At 62.6% G+C, this 15,868-nt stretch overlaps 3 protein-coding genes across 7 annotated transcripts; 2 read left to right on the forward strand and 1 right to left on the reverse strand.

Annotated features, from left to right (window-relative positions):
• Positions 1-4,238: 4,238 nt before the first annotated feature.
• CLDN9 (claudin 9) lies at positions 4,239-9,095 on the forward strand. Its single transcript, XM_053893996.1, has 2 exons — positions 4,239-9,021; positions 9,056-9,095. Exon 1 carries the CDS (start codon positions 8,326-8,328, stop codon positions 8,977-8,979), a length of 654 nt encoding a protein of 217 aa, XP_053749971.1. The 5' UTR covers positions 4,239-8,325; the 3' UTR covers positions 8,980-9,021; positions 9,056-9,095.
• Positions 9,096-9,805: 710 nt separating this feature from the next.
• CLDN6 (claudin 6) lies at positions 9,806-12,904 on the reverse strand. Of its 5 annotated transcripts, none has more exons than XM_053893881.1 (4): positions 12,182-12,480; positions 11,361-11,546; positions 10,993-11,108; positions 9,806-10,860 (listed from the first exon to the last, which is right to left on the reverse strand). In XM_053893881.1, the coding sequence occupies exons 2-4, from the start codon at positions 11,422-11,424 to the stop codon at positions 10,420-10,422; spliced, it is 621 nt and encodes a 206-aa protein (XP_053749856.1). In that variant the 5' UTR covers positions 11,425-11,546; positions 12,182-12,480; the 3' UTR covers positions 9,806-10,419. The 5 variants fall into 5 exon arrangements, with proteins under 5 accessions (XP_053749856.1, XP_019323884.1, XP_019323880.1 ...); XM_019468339.2 differs by having other exon boundaries at positions 10,954-11,108; positions 12,182-12,463; XM_019468335.2 differs by having other exon boundaries at positions 9,806-11,108; positions 12,182-12,459.
• Positions 12,905-13,510: 606 nt separating this feature from the next.
• On the forward strand, positions 13,511-15,668 carry TNFRSF12A (TNF receptor superfamily member 12A). Its single transcript, XM_019468343.2, has 4 exons — positions 13,511-13,674; positions 14,450-14,554; positions 14,801-14,935; positions 15,021-15,668. The coding sequence occupies exons 1-4, from the start codon at positions 13,581-13,583 to the stop codon at positions 15,074-15,076; spliced, it is 390 nt and encodes a 129-aa protein (XP_019323888.1). The 5' UTR covers positions 13,511-13,580; the 3' UTR covers positions 15,077-15,668.
• The last annotated feature ends 200 nt before the right edge of the window (positions 15,669-15,868 follow it).

The raw sequence follows: 15,868 nt of genomic DNA on the forward strand, positions 1-15,868 counted from the left end.
CGCCAAGATCATGACCTGAGCTGAAATGAAGAGTCAGTCACTCAACTGAACCACCCAGGCACCTCTCACCTAGAAATGATCTAATATTTTAATAAAGGTTTCTATATTCCAGTTTTAAAGAGAGTTACCATCCCTTCGTTTCTGATTGTCACCCACCCGTCATTCATATCTTAACAATAACGCAAATGCTACATGTCATCAAATTCCGGGTTTTTTTTTTTTAAGTTTTTAAGCATATTAAATATATTTATTTTGACAGAGAGAGAGAATCCCAAGCAGGCTGCTTTGTTCAGCACAAAGTTCCGCTCAGAACTCCCGTCTCATCACTGGGGGATATTACGACCCGAGCCAAAATCAAGAGTGAGCCGCTTAAACAACCGAGTCACTAGGCCACCCCTAAATTTTGGTTTTGAATTCTCTTTTCTTTAAGATAATTGAGATCTGCATTGGTCTTGACCCACGTCCAGGCGCGCCTCGTTCCGGGACTGCTAAGTGCAACCCCGGAACAAGAGGGCCGCCCTATCGCCTCGTTGGCCGCCACGGGAATGCAGCGACTCGGCCGACGCTAAGGCCAGGTGGGGGCGCCAACTGCGCGTGTGCAGCGCCTGGTCTCGGGGCTAGTAGGGGGTGGGGCCAAGGGCACCGCGGGACACCGTGATTGGTTGAGACCGTGGGCGGGCTGAAAGGAGACGCTGACAGGGAGCGCTGCCGCCTCTGATTGGCCGCCACAACAGCTCGTTCTACCTGGCGGGACGCACGCGAAGGCCGCCAGCGCACTGACCCGTGATTGGCCGGGTCGGCCCCCGCGCGGTGCGTGGCCGCCGTAGGGGAGGGAGGAGGTCGCTGCGCCGCAGCGACGGCCAAGCTGGCGGCGCGGCTCCCCCGCTCCCGCTCGAACCCGCGGCTCGTGCGTGCCCGCGTCCACTCGCGGCTGGGCAGGTCCCGCACGTCGCTGTCGCTGACCCCGCCGCCCGTGCCGTCCCTGCCGCACCCGCCGCTGCCGGGCCTGCCGCCCGGCCTGAGCCCCACGCCGCCGCCGCCGCCGCCCTCGGCGCTCGCCCTGGCGGAGCTGCCGCCTCTGCCCGCGCTTCCGCTGCGGCCCGAGCCGCTGGCACCCTGGGGCCCCGGCGCCCACCTGGCGCTGCCGGAGCTGCCTCCCGAGGCCTGCGTGCCCGCGCCGCCCGCCGCCGCGCTCGCGCTGCAGGACCTGCCGCGCCTACCGGCGCCCGCGCCGCCGCCCGCGCACCTGCCGCTGCCGCCGCTGCCCGAGGCCGCCGTCGCCGCCACGCCCGGGCCTGTAGGCGCGCGCGGCCGCCCGCCCCTGGTCGCCGAGCCGCCCCCGCAACCGCTGCCGCCGCTGCCCGCGAGGCCTTCGCCCTCCAACCTGCTGGCGCCGCCCGCGCCCCGCGCCCCCTGGCTGCTGCCCGCCTTCCCTCCGCCGCTGCCGCCGCCGCCGCCGCGGACGCCGCCGCCGTACCTCTTCCTGTCGCCTCCCTGCTGATGGCCTGGCCCTTGCGAGGCCGTGGACCCCGAGGGGCTGCGGGCGGGTGAGTAGGCCGTCCTGCCTGGACACCGGGGCTGGGCGCCCTCACCGCCTTCGCATCTGGCAGATTGAGAAAGCGCCGGTGAGAGCCTAGACTGGGGAAGCGCCAGGCAGTGTCAGAGGAGAGGCCCAGCTTTGGGGTGGAAGGGGCAAGTCTAAAAATAAATTCGTTTTAAGAATAGGGTCTTTATTCCGTTTTGCCCTACTGCCCTACAGCCAGCCTCTTGCCTGGTTATTTGAGAATGTAACTCATCCCTTGTGCAGATAAGTTGGCTGCTTATCCGGGGCTGGTGGGGGACAGGGGGCACGCGGCGCTTGGCTTGAGGAAATGAAAACAAGACTTCAAAATGTTCTGACTGGGTGTGCGAGGTGTTTCATTTTCCCTTATAAAGTGAAGGGTTTGGATGTCGTCACTAAGGTCCTGTTCCTTTGCATGTGTATGGCTTCTGGGAAACTTGCTGCCTTGCAAGCCTTGAGTCCAACTTTCTTTTCTTGTTTTTAATGTTTATTTATGTTTGAGAGACAGAGCATGAGCAGGGGAGGAGCGGAGAGAGGGGGAAACAAAGAAGCCGAAGCAGGCTCCAGGCTCTGAGCTGTCAGCACAGAGCCCGACACGGGGCTCAAGCTCACCAAACACGGGATCGTGACCTGAGCTGAAGTCTGACGCTTAACCCACTGAGCCCCCCAGGCGCCCTTTGAGTCAGACTTTGGACTGAAAGAGATCCAAGGATTGTGCAGGTCTGGATGCACCAGAATAGCAGCGGGCTGATGGGCAACTGATACTGGGCCCTGGAGCAGCAGCCTCACATGCAAGGCCTAGGTCATCCCCAGGGACAGGAAGGCTCCCAAGGTGAGTCATGAAAGGAAGCCCCTATTCTGTCCCCGTTTTACTTGCCCTCCCCTCCACCCCCCCCCCCCCTGCCAGGTTCTCCCCAGCCTGTACAACTCAGAATAAAGTTCCCTTTGTTACTCAGGTGGCTTGGGCTCAGGTAACAGGCAGATGTCCTATCTCATTGGGCTCTTCGACAGCAACTCGAGCGTGGTATCAGGAAGCCAACCTGACCTTGGGCGACCTCTGAGAGCCTGGAACCCACTAGCAAAAAAGGCAGTATATGAATTGCTTGTGACTGCTTCAGCAAGCCACCACAAATTGGATGGCTTAAAATAAAATGAATTTACCAGAAACCCCAAATCAGGGTATTGCAGGGCTGTGCTCCTTCCTCCCAAGGCTCTAGGGGAGGATCCTTCCTTGCCTCTCCAAGCTCCTGGCGGCCCCTGGCGTTCCTTAGCTCGTGGCCACATCCCTCCAGCCTCAGCCTCCGTCTTCACATGGCCTTACCCTGTGTCTGTGTCTCACATCTTCCTCTTTTTCCTCTTTTGACACCTGTCATTGGATGTAGGCCCCATCCTGAATACAGAATGGTCTCATCTTGAAGTTTTTAATTTATTTTAACTTAATTACAGCTGCAAAGGCCTTTTCTTTTCTTTCCTTTCCTTTTGTCTTTTTCTTTTTTTCTTTTCTCGTTTATTTATTTAGAGAGAGAGAGAATCCCAAGCAGGCTCCGTGCAGTCAGCACAGAGCATGACACAGGGCTCAGTCTCAGGACTGTGAGATCAGATCACGACCAGAACCAAAATCAAGAGTTGGACACTTAACTGACTAAGCCACCCGGTCCCTTTTTCCAGTTAAGGCCAAATTCAGAGGTTCCAGGGCTTAAGACCTGGACATGGTGTGGGGGCCACCATGCATTCTATACCAGTAGTGTCCTGTCGCTGGGGCTCTGGCCACCTTCAGAGCCGTCTTCCCAGCTTCCCTTATCACTCTATTTAAAACCCTATTTCTTGCTTGAACCTTGCTGTCCCTTGGAGTCCTTGGGCAGGAGCCAAAGTCACTGGTACCTTCATGATGACTCCCCTGCCCTTGTCTTGAATTCTGGCCGTGTTCCCATTCCTGCTGGTTTGCTCTCTTCACCCTCTTCACATCCTGGAGCTCTCTCCTCTCCACTGAGAATCAGACCAAATGGGAGGGACAAGACTGAATGTCCACTCTTTGTAAGAACACAGCAGTGAGGTGAGGGGCAACCCCCTCACCTCTAAACTCCAGACGGATAAAGACTGCTATTTGAAGGCTGACGGTTACGACAGAAATAAAGTTAATTGCTACCAATCCATGGCGTCTGACCAGGTTTACGAGGGAAACCGCCATGATGCTGTGAACAAAATACTCTAGTCCCAAGTCGGTAACCTACAGTGGTCCCCAAGGTGTGTGGGGTGCTCGCTGCCTGGGCAAATTCTTGTAGTGACCCTGGGGGCGGGCAAGGCAGGCGTTTCCCTTCGTTTTACAGCCGGGAGGCCCCCCGGAGATCGCTGCAGTTGTGACTTGCCCATCGAGGTCTGCCCTGGCTCCGTTAAGCTGCCCACAGCAGGTGGTGAACAACTGGTGCCTTCTGTGGCGGGGACAGACACGGTGAAGGTGCCGCCCAGGGTGGACGGTGGCTCCCGGTGTAACCAGATCCAGGTGCGGTTCTCTGCGGAGACTTCCCGGCGCAGGGTGCCTGCAGGAGCGGGGAGAGGGAGGGGAGGCAGGGGAGGGACCTCGGCAGGGTGTGGGTGGGGTGGTGCATGCGGGTTGCTGTGCTGCGACTGGGAGGCCTGGCTCAGCGCCGCCGCCCCCCCCCCCCCCCATACCCACACTGTGCTCTGGGACAGGGTCTGGACGCCTTCAGGCTTGTCCTGTTTCTCACGAGTACATGTGGCCAAGTTCTCATTGCCCCCCATTCCCCCACCTTGTTTCTGGGTCTGTAAAATGGGGGTAGTAACCCAGCAAGAACGGATATGCGACCTCGGGCTTCATCTGCCCGTTTTTGGTTCAGCGGCCAGCGGATCTGGCCTTTCTCCTAACAAAGTCTGGGGCCTTGGGCACCTCCGAACCAGAGGCTGATGCTGCCCTTGGGCCGTACAGCCCCCGTGCCCACCCCCATGCTCTCCTTGGCCCCATGATGGCCCTCTGACCTTTCGTTCCCGTCTTTGTCTTTGGGCCACACTTTCCTCCAAAAGCCTGGTGGAGGTGAGGATTGACGGTAGCCCGCCCCCGCCCTTCCCCCCTCTAAGCCGGCCGTGTCTTCCGCCCACCTGAGCGGCCCCGCCCGCTGCCCTCCGGAGAACACAGATAGGGTCCAGTTCTACCACCCACCGAAGCAGCAACTGGGGCAGGCCACACCCCCCCGTGCCTCAGTTTCCCTCCACGGTAGTATATTGGGGCAGTTTTCCCTCCCCCACCTCTTTCCCCGGCGGAGGCAGTGGGGGTGGAGATTCCAGTGGATGTGATGCAGTGCCTTTGAGATGGTAACCGCGCCGAGGGAGTCCCCACCTCTCCATATCAATGACATTCCGGCCCCAGCTACAGTCCCCGCTGGGCCCCAACTTTAACCCTTTGGTTCTCGGATCCAACCAAGTCCGGGTGGACCTGGGGACCCAAGACCCGGCCTGAGTGAGGGCTGAGGGTGGAAAGCGCCTTCCGGGGTCTCCCCGGCATCGTCCTTGCTGCCCACCCCTCCTGCGGGCGGTTCCCCTGACCACCTCCGGCGTCCTCTCGGCCCCTCCCTGCTCTCGGACAGATCGTCCCACTTTTAACCTTCCCGAAGGCCTTGGGGGGAGGTGCGTTGTCTTCTCAAAGGGGGGAAAGAGTAGACTTAGGTGGGAGGAAGCTGAAGCTTCCCTGGGCCCCCCACCACGGGTCTGGTTCCGATTGGTCTTGGGGTGTCTTCAGCCTCTGAGCACTCACCTCCCGTGTGTGTGGGTCTTTGTGCTTGAGTGTTGACGTGTCGAGCCCAAGAAGAATTGGGATCTAAAACAATTAGGGTCCTCAGTGCCACCTCTGGGCACGATGTGTGTGCAGCGCTCCCCCCTACCCCCCCCCCCCCCCCCCCCCCCGCACTGGCCCTGTGACAACATCAGGGGTTTAAAGCTGCCTGTGAAACTGGGGGGTCCTTGCGGCCGGGCCCAACTGCAGGCTCTCGGGCAAACCGGGCTGGGTGGGTCCCACTGTGCCGAGGCTGTCTCTGCGCCCAGGGACGGGAAAGACCCCCGGCCAGGCTGCCCAGGACGCAGGCGCTGCGGGAGGGTTGCCGGGCCCCTCCAATACCTGGGCTTGCTGCTGCCTCCTGACACCTGCAGGAACCTGTGTGGCTGGATTCCTTGGGCCCTGAATGCCTGCCTCTATTTGTCCTTCTCAGCCACCCCTCCCCTCCCCTTCTTACCAGTCACCCCTCCCCGCCCACCCCGTAAAATCTAGAGCCCCAGGGCTGGATTAGCTGGACAAACCCCACGATTCCCCAGGCCCATCACAGCCTGCAGGGGGCTCTGACCACTTGCCCCCCCCCCCCCCCACTGCCCACCATGTCCACCCGGCCACCAAGTCGGCCCCTCACAAGGGAGGAGCACCCCTCCCCCCCCCCAGCCAGCTGAAAAGCTGAACCTGTGGGGAGGGTGTGGAGGAAACTCTAGCCACCAGCGTCTACCTTTCAGACCCACTCATCGACCCACTTACCGGCGCTGGCCTCAGTCTCCATTTTATTAATGTTTATTTATTTTTGACAGAGGGAGAGACAGAGCATGAGTGGGGGAGGGGCAGAGAGAGGGGGAGACAGAATCCGAAGCAGGCTCCAGGCTCTGAGCTGTCAGCACAGAGCCCGACCCTGGGCTTGAACCCACAAACCTCAAGATCACGACCTGAGCCGAAGTCAGATGCTTAAGTGACTGAGCCACCCAGGTGCCCCTTTCAGTCTCTGTTTTAGAGGGAGGGGCTCTCAAGCTTTTTTTCGTCACTGAGCCTTTTGCCGATCTGATGAAAGTATAAACTTCTAAAAAATGCTAAAACCCATCCCCAGAAGCAGTGCACCCGCTCGAAGTTAAAATCCTTTGTAAACGAAGTCCCACTGAACAGGTGAAGAGGCACCCAGTGCGTGCCACCCCCAGGTGTATGTGGGGGCCTCGCAGGCCTGCCCCCCCCCCCCGTTGGCCCTGCTAGATCCGGCCTGGTCCCAGCACCCCCCTCCCGGCCTCTGCGGGCAGTCAACGGGTGCCTCCCCGTGGGGCAGATGGGCCAAGGCCCTCAGGAGGAGGTGTGGAGGTGAGAGGCCATCCCAGGTGAGGGCCCAGCTCTGCCTTGGAGAGTCCTCCCAGCCCCCCAGGAAACGGTATGAAGGAAGGCTCCCCACCCCTGTTCCTCTTCCCTCAGTTCCTAGCAGCCAGGAAGAGGCTTGAGGGAGTTCATGACCACCCCCCCAAAACGAGGGTCTCATGTTTGTGGGTCCCACGAGGTTTCTCACAGGGGTCTTTGTCCTAAGGAGGTTAAGGACCTTGGCCTTCCATAATCTATCCCTAGTTGGGGGCAGGATTTGAGCTGTAGTCTGACTCCCAGGCTGCCCCCCACGAGAGGAGTCACAGGCACCGAGGAGGTCTTCAGGACGGGTCGTTGTTCCTGGAGACGGTGAGCAGGCTCACCCCTCGCCCTCCTCCGTGGTGTCTCTGACAGAGTGATCACTTGCTCCTCACAGGAAAGAGTGGGGTCCTGGGGCTTCACCCCCATCCTGGGCTCCTGTCTCCACTACTCATCCCCCTTCACCCCACAGACCCCTGCATGCCCCTCCCCAACTTCCACAACAGCGCCTTCATCCTTTGCCACTAGAGACCTTCAGCAGCTCGGCTGAGCCCTCAGTTTCAGTGTGGGGGGTGGGAAGGGCACACCTGAGCTGAGGTTGAAGTGGGGGGGGGGGGTTCTAGGCCGTTGCCTGGGCGATGCCACCTGAGCTGGGCACTGGCACCTGTTGCCGGGGGAACAGTGCGGGCGGGGCCCCTCCCTTGGGAGCAGCCAGGGCCACTGGGCTGAGACTGGAGACGGATCGGATTCCTGAGAGTCCCCGGCGGGCAGGGGGACAGGGGCGGGGGTGTGCGATACTGGGGGATCTGGGCGTGTTTGCAACGTAGAGTGAAACGGGGTCGCAGGGAGCAAAGACGACAAGAAGGGGTGGCTGGGGGAGGAGTAGGAGGCGGTTCAGGAAGGCCGCCGAGCCTCCGCTTCTCAGTGCAGAGCCTGTTACTTTTATGACCCCCCCCCCCAATCCTTACTCCCCAGCTGGTCCTCAGTCTCCCCTTTCCTTTGTCCCTGTGTTCCCACCGGCCCGGATGTTCTTTCCTCCCCCGCTCCCGGTCTCCGTCCCGCCTCCCAGGCTCCCCACCCCACCCCCGCCGCCTTCTCCCTGTAGCTCAGGCTTCACCGCTCTCAGCTTTGCTGCCCCTCCCCTGCCTCGGCCTCAAAACCCCGCCTGCGTCTGGGAGCCGGCCCGAGTCCCCAGGTGACACCCACAGCGGGTGTGCTGCTCGGCGTGAACCTGTGCCTGCCGGAGGGACAAGGCTCTCTGCAGCCCGAAGGTGGGTCTGGAGGGTCTGTGCAAGCTGGGTCAGACGGGCGGCAGCTGGGACGCCAGGACGTGAGTGCCTGCAGGGTGGCAGGAGCAGCGTCCACCGGGCATCTGATGGGCAACGGGCCCCTCGAAGGGACACCGCTACTCCGCTGAGCGGGACTGTGAGACTGTGAGATCGACTTGTGCGTGTGGGGGTCAGAGAGGTGCTTTGCAAGAGGCCCACAGATGTGAGGACGGTCCTGGCCGAGGACACAGACTTCCCCACGTTCTGGGCACCGAGACCCCCACCCGGCGGCCCCTGACGTACCCCTGTGAGTCAAGCGGGCCGTCTAGGGTTAAGAAGACCTGAGGGGACAGATGGCGTCAGCTGGCCTTGAACTCCTGGGCATGACCCTGTCCGTGCTGGGCTGGCTGGGCACCCTGGTGTCCTGTGCCCTGCCCCTGTGGAAGGTGACCGCCTTCATCGGCAACAGCATCGTGGTGGCCCAGGTGGTGTGGGAGGGGCTGTGGATGTCCTGCGTGGTGCAGAGCACGGGCCAGATGCAGTGCAAGGTGTATGACTCCCTGCTGGCGCTGCCCCAGGACCTGCAGGCCGCCCGCGCCCTCTGCGTCGTCGCCCTCCTGTTGGCTCTGCTCGGGCTGCTGGTGGCCATCACGGGGGCCCAGTGCACCACCTGCGTGGAGGACGAAGGTGCCAAGGCCCGCATCGTGCTCACCGCAGGGGTCCTCCTCCTCCTCTCGGGCATCCTGGTGCTCATCCCGGTCTGCTGGACCGCGCACGCCATCATCCAGGACTTCTACAACCCCCTGGTGGCCGAGGCCCTCAAGCGGGAGCTGGGGGCCTCCCTCTACGTGGGCTGGGCCGCCGCCGCTCTGCTCATGCTGGGCGGGGGGCTCCTCTGCTGCACGTGCCCCCCGCCCCAGATCGACCGGCCCCGAGGACCCAGGCTGGGCTACTCCATCCCCTCCCGCTCAGGTGCGTCCGGGCTGGACAAGAGGGACTACGTATGAGGCGGAGAGCGTCCCCGGAAGCCCGCTGCTCAGAGCCCTGACCTGGTGCCGGAAGCCCGCTGCTCAGAGCCCTGACCTGGTGCCGGATGCCCTGTGGCAACCCTTGCCCTCCCCCCGCGACGTCAACCCCTTCCCCCCCCCCCCCCCGCCCCCGCGACGTCAACCCCTTCCCTTGGCGAAACCCGCTTTCCAGAAGCTCCAGTCAGGTCTGGCTCCAGAGGTGTGGCCAGCTGGCCCGGAAGAGTCCAGACCCTTCTGCGGGGGCGGGGGGGTGGGGGGCCCACACATTCTTGTTTCCTCCACCTGGGCAGAGCGACGCTGGCCTGCCCCCACCTCCCACCACAATCTGCTTTCTTCTGGTCCAGGACTCCGGCTAGCACTCCTCTTCCTGAGGCCACCCCTGCCCCTAGGAGCCTGCCCCTCACCTGAAGGGCAGCAGCTCCTTGGTTCCAAAATGAGGAGGGGATCCCTGCCCTGGAGCGGGTCCCCGCCAGCTGGCCACCACCTGTACCCAGAAGTTCAGGCCCGGAGGCCCAGCCCCTCACCCCACCCTCTACTCCCCCCTGCCAGTAGGGAATAAACAGCATTTGTACCTTGGATTCTTCTGATCTGTGGTCAGGCGGGGAAGACCGGGTGGCCTTTCCTGGGACTGTCAGTCCAAGGCCCGCCCCAGGACGTGTCCCGTGGGCACCTTCACTCACCACTCGAGGTGTGAGGGTGAGAAAGATGAGCCACTTGCACCCACCTTCTCCCCCTGCCGGGCTGGCTCTCAACAGCCCCCCAGCAACACCCAAGGCAAGCGACAAAATAAGACGAGCTTTATTTAACAAAAACTGTGGGGGGCGGGGGGGGGGGGCGTGACAGAAGTGTGCAGGGGCTGAAGGTGAGCCAGAGGGGGGCGGGGGAGGTGGTCTAGGGCACAGCTGGGGCAGGACTCAGGGTAGAGGAGCCAGAGGTCAGAGGTCGGAACACTTGGAGGTGGGTGGTTCTTTGGTAACTTAAACTGCCCGCTCTTCTAAGGGCGGGCCACCTGAGGCTCAGGAGCCCCTGGGGGTTCAGAGAACCCACCACTAAGGAGGGACTCTTGGGGACAGGCTGCAAGCATCTGAACAGCAGGCAGCCTTCACGCTGGCCAGCGGCTGCGGGTTGGCCTCCGAGATGGGGATGTCCGGGGTGGAGAAAGATCCAGAAACTGTGAAGCATCACCTCCTTGGCTCCATCATCCAAAGGTGAGACGCACCAGCAGCAGAGCCCAAGAGAGATGCTGAGTTTCTTGGGTTACCAACTGAATTTTAAAAATGCCACTCCCCCCGCTCCTCCAGCCCCTCCCCCCCAAAAAAGATAAAAAACCACCCAAAGCTGCCTGGATCACCATCTCCACGTCTCCGGCTCAGGAAGTTAGACTCCGCTGTCAAGGGAGTCCCCGCTCCCCTACCGGAATTAGACATAATTCTTAGCGGGGTATTCGGAGGGACCCTGAGAGGTGCCATGTGCGGCAGAGGCGGAGTATCGGGCCATGTAATGGTTTGAGCCCCGGGCCCCCCCCGAGGGGCATGTGCAGCACAGCAGCCCCCCCCCCAGCAATAAAAGACCGGAGGCTGCCCAGCCCAGGTAGAGGGAGGCCCCCAGCTCCCGCTTTTGGGCCTCGGCCACCAAAGGGTTGTAGAAGTCCCGGATGATGGTGTGGGCGGTCCAGCAGACAGGGATGAGGGTCAGGACACCCGAGATGACAAAGATGATCCCAGAGACAAGCACCAGACGGGCCTTGGAGTCCTTGTCCTCCACGCAGGTGGTACACTTGGCTCCCGCGAGGTAGACCAGCAGCCCGAGCAGAGCCAACAGGAGGGCGACGACGCAGAGGGCGCGGGCGGCCTGCAGGTCCTGGGGCAGCGCCAGCAGGGAGTCATACACCTTGCACTGCATCTGGCCCGTGCTCTGCACCACGCAGGACATCCACAGCCCCTCCCACACCACCTGGGCCACCACGATGCTGTTGCCGATGAAGGCGGTCACCTTCCACAGGGGCAGGGCACAGGACACCAGGGCGTTCACCCAGCCGAGCAGCGTCAGGATGATCCCCAGGATTTGCAGGCCAGCGGAAGCCATGGCGAGGTTGAGGCTGAGAGGAGCTACGTTGGGGGACGCGAGGAGACTGCTGTTAAGACAGGCAGGTCCAGACCCTTTGTTCCCGTGCTAACTCTTCATGCCACATGCCGTGGCCTCCGGGAACACAAACGCTGGGAATCAGTACACCAGGGGCAAAGCACACTCTCTGAGCCTCATTTTCTCGTGGCCGAAACGAACACTTAATGCTGTAGCATCAGTTCCCCCCCCCCCGCCCCCCCCACCTCCCGCCGGCTTTGGGATTGCCGTTGACTTACAAGAGCGAAAAAGTAAGCAACCCAGTCCTGGCTGTCTCGAGGGCAAATGAGACACAAAGCCCATACCAATGCTAGTCCATGGCCCCAGCCACTTTTCCTACATTTTATCAGATAGCAATTTCCAGGCGTTTCCTTAGGGCACACAGATGGTCGGTTGGTGCTAGCCATGAGTTGCAGGCTCAAAACCTGTCAGTTTCAACATCACGATTAGAGATCCAAGCTGCCTCCCAACCACCCAGTAGCAGTGTACAAACTCCTCACCCCAGCCCGGTTCCATCCCCCCAGGCAGGTGGTCATGTTTGTGTCTCAGGTGACCCACCTTCCCCGGCCTTGCCTGGCCCTGTTGGCCCAGTCCAGCCTCAGTCAAACCCCAGAGGGGCAGGAGCAGTGAAAACCACAAATACCACCCTCTCACCCAAAAGCGCTTCTTCCCCAGGGCTACCGGCTGCGCCCTGGGCCCGGCTCTTCCGCCCTCCCCTAGGGGTTCCGTGAGCATACGTCCAAGGTGGGGGACATTCTGTTGTGCGTTCTTGCCCCAAATGCCATCCTCTAAGGACTCAACTTCCCTAAAACGACCTGAAACCCTTGGAGTCTGCCCAGTGAACCAGCTCCTCCGCCGCAGCCCTGGCCCCCCCCTCGCATCCCACTTGGTGTTGTGGCTGGCTGGGGGAGCAGTTCTGTTCAGGGTCCTGTTCTGGCTCTCCGTTACCCAAAGTTCCCGCGCACGGTTTGGAGCTGAACTGAGCACCGGCCCCAGCAGTGTGGCCAAAGGACAGACAGACCGTCCACTCCTCATTTGCATCGCCCACGCCCAGCCATACCTGGCCGCGCTCTTCCCAAACCGGCTGTCAGTCCTCCAGGCCTCTGGCCCGGTTAGCGCAGGGGCCACGCCGGCCCAGGCACCCGGCATCTCTCCCCTCCCAGACCCTACCTCTGCCCTCGACCCCTTCTCTTTCCGCACACTGCGGGCTCGGCTTGGTCCGAGGGCGCCCACTCCCGCTCTCGACCCCTAGTTCCCTCCTGAGTCCTGCCCGAGGAAGGGTCGCCAGGTCCCAGCCCGGGAGGCGCTCTGCGGGGAGGGTTTAATGGCGGCGGGAGCAGCAGGGTCGGTTCCGGTAGGTGAGGGGGAGGGGAGCCCCGCCCCAGGGAGCAGAGCAGGTGGGGGAGGGGCGCCCGGGTTTCGGTGCCTTTGTCCCGGGGGAGGGGGAGGGGCGTTTAACCCTCCCGCGGCTGCAGAGGGACCTGATCTCTGCGGCTTCGGTGCAGATCCCCGGCCAGGAGCTGTGCCCCGGTGGCCGCAGCCAGATCAGCCCAGGTTCTCTACACGCACCCCCACCCACGCCGTCTGCACCCCACTCCTCGAGGAGTCTGCCTCTTCCCCTCCAACGCGCGCACGTTCCCCCAGGTTCACCTGCGAAGAAGCCCACTGGGATTCGTAGGAACCGCCGAGTGTGCGGATGGGGGCGGAGGCGGGGGTCTTAAAGAGGCAGTGACGTCACCGGACCACCGCCCCGGGGAGGGGCAGAGACCCCATTCCGGACCTCCGCGGGGCGCGAATCCCAGCTTCGTCAGTTGGGGTCGCTCGAGCCGGGGGCCGCTGCGCCCGCATCTGGCCCGGGGTGCGGGGACCTCAGCTGGCGAACGTCGGGCCCGCAGCGGGTCGGGGCACAGGGCGTGGGGCCAAACGGAGCGTGGCTCTTGGCTCCGCTACTTACTAGCGCTGTGACCTCGGCAACTCACCTAACCTTCCCACGCTCCAGGTTCCTACTCGGCCAAAAGGAGGCAAGAAGCCCACGTTTTATCGTGTAACTATGTCCTAAGGTAGAAACTAAAGACATATTATTATCATTATTTTGTTGTTGTTATTGTTCTGTTGTTATTATACCCTGGGGACCTTAGGAAAGCCGCAGGTGTCTCTGCGGTGGGCTGTTCCGTGTCCGATTCCGCCAGCACACGTCTCCCCGACTCCAGCTTCCAGAGGGCAGGGCCAGGGCTGCGTCCCTGCGGGGGTCCCAGCCGCTCGCGCCAGGAGGCGGTGTTTGTTGAGCGAATGACTGACCTCAGCGGGCCGGGCGGGGCGGGGCGTCCAGGAGCCGACCGCGCGGGGCGGGCCGAGCCGAGGGGACCGCCCCGGAAGGCGGGGGTGGAGGCGGAGTGGCTGCTGTCCGCCCCGGCCCGCGCGCGGCGGGCACACACGGCCGCGGCCGCCGGACCCGCACCATGGTTTCCGGCCCGCTGCGTCCGCTGCCGCGGCTCCTCGCGCTGGGGCTCGGGCTGGCCCTGCTGGGCGCCGTGGCCGGGGAGCGAGTGCCAGGTACGCCGGGCGCGGGGCCCGGGCTGCGCGGGAGGCCGGGGGGAGCCTCCCGCCGGGGATCGCGGAGCCGGCACTGGGGACCCAGAGAACGGGGCCGATCTGGGCGGTACTAGGCGGACGTGGGGATCCCGGTCAGGTGGTCTCCGGACACCGGGCTTCTGGCCAGGAGAGGTTCATCCCGCTCCGAACTTCATCCTCAGGCCAGGCCTCAGTTTCCCCCCCGTTCAACTGGGGGGGGGGGGGCGGTGAGGTGGGGTGGGGTGCTTCTGTCCTAAAAAGTCCAGACTCAGAAGTGGAGGGAGAAAGAAAGTCTGAGGGCGGGTTGTCTGGTTCGGTGGGAAGGCACGCCCCCAGCCTGTTCAATACGTGTTCTGTCTAGCCCCAGTGACCGAAGAGTCGGGGTGGGCGGGGGGGTGGTGCCGAGGGCACGGGGGTCTGTACCCCCTATACCATGTGGGGTACCTCCTTCCATCCGGTGACTTCAGTGCCCAGCTATGTGGGGGGAGGGACCGGGGTTCGGCCCCGTGCCCAGGAGTGAGTCACCCGCTGGCTGCGGGGGGGTTGTGTGGGGGGACCTGACCCCCCCCCCACAAGCGTCCCGCGCTATGCCCCCCTTTCCCCCGCGCTGCCGAGTCCCGGTCGGGTCGTGCGGTCACCTGTGAGGAATGCGAGGGGAGGGCGCCGGTGACTCACGTTATTCGAGCCGACAGACCCTGACCTCAGCCCCCAGAATAGCCGTGCCCCGCCCCAGCCTGACCCGCGGCCCCCTCCCCAGGCACCACCCCCTGCTCTCGCGGCAGCTCCTGGAGCGCGGACCTCGACAAGTGCATGGACTGCGCGTCGTGCCCGGCGCGACCGCACAGCGACTTCTGCCTGGGCTGTGAGTGGGGGGCGGGGCCCGGAGGCGAGCGGACCCCAGACTGGGAGAGAGGATTGCCCGGGCGGAGAGGGGTGCAGTGCTTCAGATCTGAGGAATTAATCGGGAAGGGGGGGGTGGGTGGGAGGTGGGTGAGAAAATGGTGGGTTCAGGGCAGGGGCCAAGGTGGGGTAAAGGCTTGGGGCTCGGACCTAGGGGGCGGGGCTAGTACCGAGAGGGGCGAGGTCTGACTTGGAGTTCCGCCCCCAGGCGCTGCTTCCCCTCCAGCCTCCTTCCCACTACTGTGGCCCATCTTGGGGGGCGCTCTGAGCCTAGCCCTCGTGCTGGGACTGCTTTCTGGCTTCTTGGTCTGGAGACGGTGCCGCAGGAGAGAGAAGTTTACTAGTAAGTGTGCCAGGCCCGCCCGCACACTCCCCATCACTCCTCGACGTCTCCCCTGCCCTTGACCACCCCTCTTCTTATTTTGCAGCCCCCATTGAGGAGACCGGCGGGGAGGGCTGTCCTGGCGTGGCACTGATCCAGTGACAGTGAGAGCCCCTGCCAAGCAGGAGGCCCCACCCACTCATCATTCATCCATCCATCCATCCATCCATGCATCCATTCATTCATTCATTCTGGAGCCGGCCCCTCACCCGACACACAGCCAGAGCCAGACTCTTCCAACCGCAGGGGTGTGGAGGGATGGGGCACTGGTGAATCACCTCCCCGAGGCCTGGGCCCAGGCTTCCGAGGAGGCTTCCAAGGTGTCTGACTGCCCTGGCTCTGGCTCCAGGACAGGAAAGGAGACCCATGCTGGGTCACACCAGACAGCTGACACTGAGGAACCGCAGCATTTGCACAAAGGGTCCCTCCCTCCACCCCCAGGGCCTGAGGGCCAGGCTGACCCGAGGGCCAGACACCACGAGGCCCCACCAACTTAGATGTACTGAAATTCCACCACAGGGTCTCTGCCTGGGGGGTCAGGGACCTGTTGCTAACACTAGGGGGCTGGCCCTCTAGGGGGGCTGGCCCTAAGACACTGTCCCCCCCACCCCCAAAGAGGGGGGGAGTATTTATTTTGGGGAGAGCGTTTGGAGGGGAGGGAGAATTTATTAATAAAAGAATCTATAACTTTAAATGGTTTGGAGAGTGGCACGATCCCCAGCCCGACTTCCCAGAGCTGGAGGGAGGAGTGAGTCAGCCGCGGGGGCGGGGGTGAGGCTCTGACTCACACATTCTCAATGCCTGAGCCCAGCCTGCCAGGACCTGGCCTGGCCCTGACCGTTTTCCAGGGAAGATTTTTGAGAAACCCTAAGCATCCAGCACCCCAGTCTTCCC

The sequence above is a fragment of the Panthera pardus genome, unplaced genomic scaffold, assembly GCF_024362965.1.
Source record: "Panthera pardus isolate Hobbes unplaced genomic scaffold, ASM2436296v1 HiC_scaffold_4, whole genome shotgun sequence".
NCBI lineage: Eukaryota > Metazoa > Chordata > Mammalia > Carnivora > Felidae > Panthera > Panthera pardus.